Consider the following 11,268-nt stretch of genomic DNA (forward strand, 5'->3'; position numbering starts at 1 on the left):
GTTAATTTATTATTTTCAGAGTGAATGGTTCATTTTAAAACACATTTTAATGTCAACATTTTATCCATCTTATAGGCTGTGATTCATGGGACGTACAATATATGAATTGGAGATGCCAGTATTGGAATGGGGTGTACAAAGTTAAAAATCACACAACACCAGGGTATAGTCCAACAGGTTTATTTGTCAACTACCTGATGAAGGAGCAGTGCTCCGAAAGCTAGTGTTTCCAAATAAATCTGTTGGACTATAACCTGGTGTTATGTGATTTTTAACACTATATATAATTTTTTTTTTCCCATCTTATGCACGAAAACATAAAGGCTCATCGCTGACCAATCCAGGTTGATCAATAAAATTCAGATATACCATGTCAACAAATTTTGACATAGAATTAATCAAACCCAGGAAGACTTTAATACCAGGCAGTACTTGATTGATAGCCTTTATTGATTGAACAGAATAGTCCAGCAATTCTCTATTCAGCATCTGGCTAAGTGTTTTATGAACTTACAAATGCATTAACAAGGCTAAATGTCCCTTGTGCATAATTTTGATTGTGTGGAGTTATAGCATAAATTTTATGGTGAGGGGCATCATTTATATGTTTATGTATTAACCACTCAAATAAATCATCGTGTGTTGCTAAGTAAAATACAGTGCCAGATTTAGTCAGATCTTGCCCAATGGGAATGCCCCATTGGTTCTAAAAGAAAAGCCTGAAGTGGCTCCCATTGCGTCTTCCATGGGATTGGGGTTGCTAGTTCCCCAAGCCCAGCCCATCAAGAGCTGCCAGCCATTCAGAGAGTGACAGCTCCTCATTGCCATCAGTACTACTCAGGAGTAACAGCTGTTGGTAATGCAGCCACCAAGGACATCTGGCCAGAGGTGGGGGAGCTAAAGGTTGGAGGTAAGAAAAGATGGGTGGCGATGACCTTTTCCTCTTAACACCAGGTTCCTCAATCAGGCACAAAGTGATAACAAAAGGCTTGTCCTATTTAATAGTAAAGCAAAAGAGAGATTTGATTATTGCAAGGATATCTATGCCACGAAGGTCATGGTCCTTCTCTTGTTAAAATAATTAAAAGGGAAGTTTGCATTTGTCATTGTTCCTAAAGTAAACTCCTCTGAAGAATGATAGCTGCTGTATCTAAAAAATAAACAATGAATCATTAAAATATGTGTGGTTAAGATTAATTTCAGTGATATAGCGCACCTCAGAATAAAATCACCTGATTAGTTGGATAGCAGTATGGCAAAATATTGACTAGTTAACATGACCACTTTTGTTCGGCCTTTTTCTCTGTTTACAGATGATGACTCAGTCAGGATCTAAAGGAAAGCATGGTGGTTCTTCCACAGTAGCAGGGCCTCAAAAAGCTGGAAGTCAGCTCGATAACATGCTGGATGAACTGCATGTTGGGCTGAATAAGCTGGGAGTTGCAACTGTTGCAAAAGGAGTGTGTGCTGCATGCAAGAAACCTATTGCTGGGCAGGTGAGGAGATCGCGTAGAATTTGGAATGTGCCAGCAACGTCAGTATAAATGGTCAGTGTTGCTGGGTTGGCACTAATAGTTTGATATTTGAGTCCAACATTGCTGCTTTTAATACAATGCTGAAACCGATGTCTGTTTTATATTGGATGAGGCAGAGGATTGAATGCCGCTGTGTGCCGTCTTGTTTAAAGAGTATCCATGACAGTCAGGCTCTTGTGCACTGGTAGTGCCCCTACCTTGGAACCAGGGGACCCAAGGTCAAGTCCCACCTGTTCTAGGTATTTAATAACATCTGTGGACAGGTTGATTCGAAAATATCCTACCCTGGCAGGTCTTTTCAGTGCACCAGTAATATCCATATAAAGGCAACTGTGTTTTGAAACAGCTGATCTGTTTAAAACAGTTAGGCGGCATGGTGGCACAGTGGTTAGCACTACTAGCTCACAGCACCAGAGACCTGGGTTCAATTCCTGCCTCAGGCAACTGTCTGTGTGGAGTTTGCACATTCTCCCCGTGTCTGCGTGGGTTTCCTCCCACAGTCCAAACATGTGCAGGTTAGGTGAATTGACCACGCTAAATTGCCTGTAGTGTTAGGTGAAGGGGTAAATGTAGAGGAGTGGGTCTGGGTGGATCCCTCTTCCGAAGGTCAGTGTGGACTTGTTGGGCCGAAGGGCCTGTTTCCACACTAAGTAATCTAATCTAATCTAAAAATTCAGGAATTACACAGGTTACCAGCATTTGTGAAAAGTCAAGTTATTCATTTTGAGATGTGTTCCATTCATCAAAAGAAGCAATGTTGTATTCTAAAAATATGTAATATTCCCTTCTCTAGAAGTATAGCAATCTGCTTCCTTGTGATATATCTTTTGTCTGAACAAGTACATGCCTTTGAACTATTTCAAATGTTGTGTAATTTTAATGAAACTGTTTGTTGCACTATTGTAAAATATTTTAAATTCTGTTTATTCAATGTCAGGTTGTTACTGCGATGGGTCGTACCTGGCACCCAGAGCACTTTGTCTGTACCCATTGCCAAGAAGAGATTGGTTCTCGAAATTTCTTTGAGCGAGATGGACAGCCATACTGTGAGAAAGACTATCACAATCTATTCTCCCCCCGCTGTTACTACTGCAATGGACCCATTCTGGATGTAAGCATCTCAAATGCATTCAAAATGGAAGAGTTAATCTTGTAATGGGTTGAAAAATGAGAGTGACACAGCTGCGTCACAGCGCCAGGGACCCAGGCTTGATTCTAGCCTTGAGTGACTGTCGGTGTGGAGTTTGCACGTTCTCCCTGTGTCTGCGTGGGTTTCTTCCAGGTGATTCGGTTTCCTCCCATAGTCCAAAGATGTGCAGGTTAGTTGGATTGGCCATGCTAAATTGCCCATAGTTTTCAGGGATGCGCAGACTAGATGGATCTTTCATGGTTAGGGTGGGGGGTTTTGTCTGAGTGGGATGCTCTTTGGAAGGTTGCTGCAGATTCAATGGGCTGAATGGCCTCTTTATGCACTGTAGGAATTCTATATAAATAACTTGACATTTCATTTGCAAGTGATAAATATAAACAGAGATCCAAGTCGATAGTATAACAACTATTTCTGTATCCCCCAAAAATACTATTCCCGCAGGAAAGGAGTACTCACATATCTTTGTTTTGATTTTAGAAATGGATTTATTTCAATCCCATGTTGTAATGCCAAATCTACTCGATAGAAAAGTAATACTTTGGAGCTATGGTTTTTCTTGTGAAGAATGAGGACAGTGGAACAATGTAACATTGCAGTATCATCCAAAGTGGATGCATTTGGCTTTGTTCTAACTCATGTCTGCTCATTGTTTTCTGTGTTACAGAAAGTGGTGACAGCACTGGATAAAACTTGGCATCCTGAACATTTCTTCTGTGCCCAGTGCGGAGCCTTCTTTGGACCAGATGGTATAATGCTGACTCTAGTGTGCTTTTTGCATCATCCAATTTGACCATTCTAAATTCTTTGTTAGCATCTTGTAGTATAACTGCTAACATACCATGTATTCTAGAATCAGTTTAACTTTGTCACTTCATTGCCAACCATATTCTGTGTTGGCCAGGCCAGACAGCAGATTCATGCTTCAATGAATCAGAACGGATTCCAATGAGAAAACTACTTGTCACATTTAACTTGCATACTGACACTGTGCTCAAAGAAATTTCAGACTATTTGGACCAACTTTTTCTTTTAAATAATTCAAACTTTTCTGCTAAGAACTGAAGCATAAGAATGATATTTAACATGTATTCAAGGAAATGTATACAATCATATACATTGTGAACTTCTATTTGAATGCATATGCAAAATGTTAGCCAAATGGTTGTAAGATACTTTGAAATCCAGTCTATGGAATGATAAATGTATTCCACATTACGTTATTTAATCAAGTCAATTATTGGTTTTCAAATAGTCATAGAGCTTTTACAGCACTTAAAAGGTCCTTTGCCTATCGTATCTGCAATGGTAATCTATCTATACTAATTCCATTTTCCAGCATTTGGCCCTTACTGTTATGTCCTGTGGCACTTCTTAATGCTAATATAAATATAACTTGTATGTCTTGAGGGTTTCTGCATTCACCACCCTTTTAGACAATAAGTTCCAGATGTCTACCATCCTCTAGATGAAAAAAACATTCCTTAATCCCCTCTAAGCTTCCTGTTCCTTAACTTAAAACTGCCTCCTGGTTATTGAGCACACTCATAAAGGGAGAAGTTACTCCCGATCTACCTATGCCTCTCATAATTTTGTACATTTCAATCATGTTCCCCCTCGGCCTTCTCTGCTTTAAAGAAAGCAATCCAAGCCTATAGGCAAATTGCTCCAGCCAAGGAAAATCCTGGCGGAACTCCTCTGCATCCTTCTAGTTCAGTTACATCCTTCCTATAATGTGGTGGTCAGCATTGTACAGAGTATTCGAGCTGTGACTTAGCTAATATTATGTAGAGCTCCCTTATGACTTCCATACTGTGTTTTTTTTTTCAACTTAGCAGCAATCTAGTTTTTTGATCAATACATCACATCACTTTAGATTAGATTGCCTACCGTGTGGAAACAGGCTCTTCAGCCCAGCAAGTCCACACTGACCCTCCAAAGAGTAACCCATCCAGACCCATTCCCCTACATTTACCCCTGACTAATAAACCTAAATTAGGGGCAGTTTAGCATGGCCAATTCGCCTGACCTGCACATTTTTGAATTGTGGGAGGAAACCGGAGCACCCGGAGGAAACCCATGGGGATAATGTGCAAACTCCACACAGACAAGTGGCCTAAGGTGGGAATCAAACCCGGGTCCCTGGCGCTGAGAGGCAGCAGTGCTAACCACTGAGTCACCATGACGCCCTTAGTGTTATATTCAGTGCCTTGACGAATAAAGACAAGTATCTCATATGCCATCTTAATCACCTTATATCTGTGCTGCAGCCTTCAAGGATCTATGAACTTGCACACCAAGGTTCCTCTGATCCTTTGTACTTTCCAGAATCCTGCCATGTATTGTATATTTTCTTGCCTTGTTAGTCGTCCCAGATGCATCACTTCACATTCTTCACAATTAAGTTCAATTTACCACTATTCAGCCCATCAGACCAACTTGTCCATACTGTCCTGTAGACTAAGGCTTTCCTCCGCAATATTTACGCCACCACCAATTTTCATGTCATCTGCAAACTTACTGATCAGACATCCTACATTCATGACTGGATCATTAATGTATACAATTAACAGCACAGGACCCAGCACAGAACTCTGCGATACGATAGCAGATACGGGCTTTCAGTTAGAAAAAAAACCCTTTGACTGTCACCCACTGTTTTCTCCCACTAAGCCTATTTGAATTGAATTTGCTAAATTACCCTGAATCTCATGGCTTCTTATTTTTTTAACCAGCTACCAGGTGAGGCCTTGTTAAAAGCCTTACTGAAGTTTAAGTAGGCTACATCAAATGCCTATCCTTGTCTACATACACAGTCCCCTCCACACAAAATTCAATGAAATTTGTTAGATATAATTTCCCCCCTGACAAAACATGCTGACTATCTTTGATTAATCTTTACCTCTCCAAATGGAGATAATTCTGTCCCTCAGAATATTTCTTTTTTTTTAAGATATTTTTATTGAAACTTTTTACATGTTTTAACAAGTTTACAAAAGAAAACCAAAAAAAACCCAAGTATAAACATTGATATACAGTTAAATCTTAAATAAATGATAGCCAAAATCTAATAAACAAGAAAAAAGAAATACCAAGAGAGAAAAAAAAGACAAAACTCAACTAACTATTCATCTAACTTACAACTAAGCAGAGTGTATCATTAAAATTCTTACATTATTCAAGAGAAGAGAAAAAAAAATCCAACGGATAATACATAAATTGAGCAGTGTGGAATGTGTTAACATCAGATCACAACAAAACCCGTATTTATCCAAAACATCCCGAGCATAGAGCATATAAAATTCACAAAAATAAAAGCTCTTTAGTACATTCAGATCAATATAATAAAAAAAACTATTTCTAAATAGTAAAAAAAGTATAAAACGTATTTAAATGGAGATCTTCCCCCTTATTCCCTGTGGGCATCGCTTACTTTCCAAAAAACCCATCATAACCTCTCCTAACCAGTGCCCCACCCTTGACCCAGGCACCCCACGATAGGATAAAGAAAATTCAAGTACACTACTGAACTAGAACTAACGGTGAGTACCCTATCCCCCACCCACGCCAACACCTGGATATATTTGGTACTGTTAATACCATATATGAACATATATGACTATAAAATTATAGTCTCAGCAAATAATAATTAAATATATTAATACAAAATAACAGGGAAAAACAACCCCGCTCCCAAGGACAAAGATAAAATAAGATAAGGTAGCCACCTTCCCTCCCCCCCCCCCATCTACATTAACTAGACCCCCTGGCCTCTATATATAATATATATATATATATCACTAAGTAAAGGATGAATAAATAAACCCTTCTTCCCACCCCCCAGAGATAATATTAAACAGTAAGATAATAAAAGGAAAAAAAAAGGGTGGGTAAACCGGGGTGGGGGTAGGGCAAAATAACATCAATTAACTCTTATAATTTGTCTAAAAGAGTCCAGAAGTTCCTTGGCCTTCTCCGGTGATCCAAAGTTATATACGGACTCTTCATGGCTAAAGCGTAGTGTAGCTGGGTAGCGCAAGGAGTATTGAATGTTTAAATCCCTTAAACGCTTCTTTGCTTCATCAAACGCCGCCTTCTTTCAGACCAAAGCTGGATTATGAAATAACATAATCTTGGATCCTTTATAAGTCATGGCTTGGGGATCTTTCCCAAGATTTCTTGAGGCTTCTAAGAGCATCTGCCTCACCTTATAGCTGTGCAGCCGGAACAGGACCGGGCAGGGGCGCTGGTTCGAGCCGGGCCCGCGCATTGCAACCCGGTAGGCCCATTCCACCCTTACCTGGCCTGATTCAGGCTCCAGATTCAATAACTGCAGAAGCCACTGTTCAAGGAACCTTGTAAGCTGGCCTTCTTCCCGTTCGGGAAGGCCCAGCAAACAAATATTTTTTCGACTACCTCAATTTTCAAGGTTGTGATTCTCTAAGGTCCGGACTTGCTGCTCGAGAGTCCGGACCCAATCCACAGCCAATTCTGCAATGGCCTCGGAGGTCGTGGCTTTTAGCTCCACCCCTCCGACTCGGCATTCGATTTCTTCGATGTCTTGGCCATGCTTTTGTAGCACGGCCGAGAATGAATTCCACTGACTTTGGGACTCTTCTATGAGAGCATTGATCTTCGCATCGAGTTTCGAGATTATTTCCGTGAGGCTCGCCACCGTAGGCAAGTCCCCCGGGTCAGCTGCAGACACCTCTGCTGTGGTGGGGGAGGGGCTCCTGCCTGCTGAGAACTGCAGGCTCCTTTCCCCCTCGTCATTTTTTTCAGGAGACTGAACTGTTTAAATTTAGTACTAAACCGCTAATTACATTAAGTAAAAACTATTTTTAAATGATTTGGTGAGTGTGGTGGAGGAGGGTGGCCCACTTTGCCTAGGTCTTGGGAGGAGCACTATAGACTCAGACTTGCTGAGTCGCCACCATCTTGGATCCCCCCAGAATATTTCTTAAACGTTGCCAATTACTAAATCGATCTGCATAGATTTGCCAACTGCCAATCAAATATTTCCTTGATTTAAGATTTCTAATTAATGTGGAGTTAATGATTGTTGTGAACATTGGCAGGCACATGCACAGGTTTATTTTTCATGTAGACCATTAGTAAATCGTTTATTTCCTGAGAATTCTAATGGAGGGGTTTTCCTGCTAATCTAAATTATTATACAAAAATAGCTTGCTTGTAAATCTCTCCTTCTTTCCTCATTCAGTTTGTATCACTCTTTATTCCTGTTCAGTTCCACTTGGCCGAGCTCTAAGATTAACTCCAGGATGGTGGCAGAGTAGCTCAGCTGAGCCTGGGACTCATCCACCTCCGGCTGGTGGTGGCCATAGTGGCAGCAATGCCAGGACAAGCTGGACACGGCTCCTTCCCAACCCCCTTCCCAGCAGGTCTCAGGCTGACTCCGCCAGCCCAGACTTGCAGCTAGGCCCAGGTGTCTGGAGGAGCAGAAGCATCAGTGAAAGGGAGCGTGCAGGACCCTGATGACCGGTGGCAGAGCATAGAGGAGCATCAAATGGGGAGGATGTATGAAAATGCACACCCCCAAGCCCATGGCTCAGCTTGGAAAGGGTGGACGAAGGAGCGGCAGTAGTGGAGGCCTTAGAGACCTCAGAGCCCGTTTTAGAGAGTCTGTCTGATGTCAAGCAGCAACTGGAGGAACAGCAGAGGATGAACAAGAAGAGAGAAAGATGAACTCTATTGTAGTAAAGTATTGCATTATATTCAGTGTGTCAAGATGGCGCCGGAGCATGGTGACACTTGGTGAATAACGTGCAAAAAACACTTTTCACTGTATTTTTAAACATGTGGCAATAAATATAATTCTAACCTATGATGATTCTACTTTTTTTATGTTAAGAAAAGTTAGTTATTTCAGCCTCTCATTCTTTTATAGGTAGGAGAATCATTTTTAAAAACTGACCTGTGATTACCAATAAAACAGAAACAAATGCTTTTGCTTCATTTAAATATCATCATATGGAACCAGGCTAATCTCTGCTGTGTTTGTCAGTATCAAATAACACTGCAGTTTACATTTTATCCTGTAATGTATCACATTCTCAGTCACAGTCTGCAGCCCAGGAGAGATTAATTTTCACACAGATGAAGCTTGACAATAATAATACTGTTTGAAAATAGTTTTGGGTGATTTTTTTCATTCCTGCCTGAGTCAAATGCTTTCATAATGGAGAAAACATGAGCAAATATCACTTTCTTGTGCTGAACAGTTCCCAAGAGTGTGGAATTTAATGCATGTTAACTTGTTTAGATTGGAAAATTTCTTTTATTTTGAGGGAAATTGTAAATATGAACATGTGATTATAAATAGCAGATAATTTTGCTGCAAATCATAAAAGGAGGAAAATATTCTCATTCCAATCATTTACTCCATTTGATCAGACTGATCTGAAATTTTGCGAAGCTCTCATTTTATTGAGGAAAATTTAAATAAAAATATCATTTTTTATAATATCAAATTACAGTTCATATTGTATCTCTTTTCCACTGAAATTTAAGTGATGCTTGAAGACTAAAAACAAATCAAGCAACAACACTTTCCACTTCAGTGCAGTTATATCTTTAGAATGGAAAGGGCAGTCAAGAATATCTTTGAAGCATTAGTCTAGTGATGCACTTGGGAGTGATAGTGGCATTATCCTGTATGTTACTTTATTTAGTATTAACTCCTGGTATTTACCTTCTGTAACTGCACAAAAATACTAATTTCTTATCATATTTTCAGAGCATTGCACTTGGATTTGGGGATTTTTACTAGATGCATCTTCCATTAGTTCTAGCTCACAATAGGAAATTTTATGAAGACATACTATGCAATTATAGTTTTAATTTGTGTGGCTTCAAGAACAGTAAGAATATCATTGAAAATTTTATTAGGTTATAATGTGAAACTGAGATTGTCTCAAATGCTTCTTTCTTTTGAATGCAGGATTCCATGAAAAAGATGGAAAGGCCTATTGTCGCAAAGATTACTTTGATATGTTTGCCCCTAAGTGTGGTGGCTGTGCACGGGCTATTCTGGAAAACTATATCTCAGCCCTCAATTCACTGTGGCACCCAGAGTGCTTTGTCTGTCGGGTAAGAAAAGTCAAAAGATCCTGGCTGAAAACTGATTACTGGTAAAATTGTATGAATATACCATGTAGGAGCAGAAATAGGCAATTTGACTCTCGGATCTGTTCTGCCATTCAAAAGTATCATGGTTGATCTGTTTGTGTGTTGAATTCTGCATTCCTATCAACCCCAATAACCATTTATTCACCTGCCTGCTAAGAATCTATCCACCTTTGTCTTATAACAACTCAATGGCTTCCCCCACTTCCTGCTTTCTTCACCTCCTGAAGCAAGAGAGAGTTCCAAAGTTGCACAAACCTTTGAGAGAGAAAAGAAATTCTCTGTCCGAAAAGGGTAGACCCTGGGAAACTCAGCAGTAGACAGGCAGGAGGCTAGGAGGACACAGCAAGCCAGGCCACATCCGGAGGTGGAGAAGTCAATGTTTCAGGTGTAACCCTTCTTCAGGACTGGGAATGGGTATAGGGAGATCTGCAGATAAAGCGGGTGGCAGAGGCAGGGTGGTGAAGTGGGGTTGGCAGCATTTTATGGATAGGAAAACAGAGTTTACGCTTCAAGTTCAGTGATCCTTCAAAGGGTTCATCATTATCATAACATCTGTGGAGAGCAAACAGAGTTATCTGACCTACTGAATGTCTCCAGCACTTTCTGTTAATTTTATATTCAAATTGTAACATTTAAAAAAAACCATCATCTTTCTTTATGTATGTGTTGTTTTTGCCCACTGTTTGTAACAGGTGCACTAGAAAATCAAATTCCATCTGCACCTGAGTTCCACAGTCATTCTCCATTGAAGTAATACACTGGTTTTTATTCTTTTCGCTAAAGAAACAACTTCATGTTTTCACAATTGTATATTCACTTAAAGTACTTATATCCATATGTAAAATCCATATGTCATCTTCACAACATGCTTTTCAACCTATTTTTGTTCATCCACAAATTTAGTTAACGTGCCTTTGCTCCCCTCATCTAATTCATTGATATAATTTGTAAAAATTAGAGTCACAAACATAGACCCCTCCACTCACCAGAAGAGAAAATGAGGTCTGCAGATGCTGGAGATCAGAGATGGAAATGTGTTGCTGGAGAAGCGCAGCAGGTCAGGCAGCATCTAGGGAACAGGAGAATCGACGTTTCGGGCATTAGCCCTTCTTCAGGAATGAGGAAAGTTTGTCCAGCAGGCTAAGATAAAAGATAGGGAGGAGGGACTTGGGGGAGGGGCGTCGGAAATGTGATAGGTGGAAAAAGGTCAAGGTGAGGGTGATAGGACAGACCTGGAGTACTGTGTGCAGATTTAGTTTCCTTAATTAAGAAAGGATGTACTGGCACTGGAGGGGGTGCAGAGGAGGTTCACTAGGTTGATTCCGGAGTTGAGGGGATTGGCTTATGAGGAGAGGCTGAGTAGACTGGGATTATAGTCATTGGAATTCAGAAGAATGAGGGGGGCGGATCTTGTATAAACATATAAAATTATGAAGG

The 11,268-nt window shown here is 40.3% G+C and overlaps 1 protein-coding gene across 12 annotated transcripts in view; it reads left to right on the top strand.

The window, feature by feature from the left end:
* LOC122562805 (paxillin-like) overlaps nucleotides 1-11,268 on the top strand; it is a 93,208-nt gene that overhangs the window by 76,634 nt on the left and 5,306 nt on the right. For 11 of the 12 annotated variants that reach the window (XM_043716034.1, XM_043716036.1, XM_043716033.1 and 8 more), the window contains 4 exons: nucleotides 1,314-1,496; nucleotides 2,473-2,646; nucleotides 3,350-3,431; nucleotides 9,644-9,792. In XM_043716034.1, coding sequence (XP_043571969.1) covers nucleotides 1,314-1,496; nucleotides 2,473-2,646; nucleotides 3,350-3,431; nucleotides 9,644-9,792 — 588 coding nt within the window. The remainder of the gene's footprint in view (nucleotides 1-1,313; nucleotides 1,497-2,472; nucleotides 2,647-3,349; nucleotides 3,432-9,643; nucleotides 9,793-11,268) is intronic. The other variant, XM_043716038.1, reaches the window with a different exon arrangement.

Source organism: Chiloscyllium plagiosum, chromosome 25 (genome assembly GCF_004010195.1).
Source record: "Chiloscyllium plagiosum isolate BGI_BamShark_2017 chromosome 25, ASM401019v2, whole genome shotgun sequence".
Classification (NCBI taxonomy): domain Eukaryota; kingdom Metazoa; phylum Chordata; class Chondrichthyes; order Orectolobiformes; family Hemiscylliidae; genus Chiloscyllium; species Chiloscyllium plagiosum.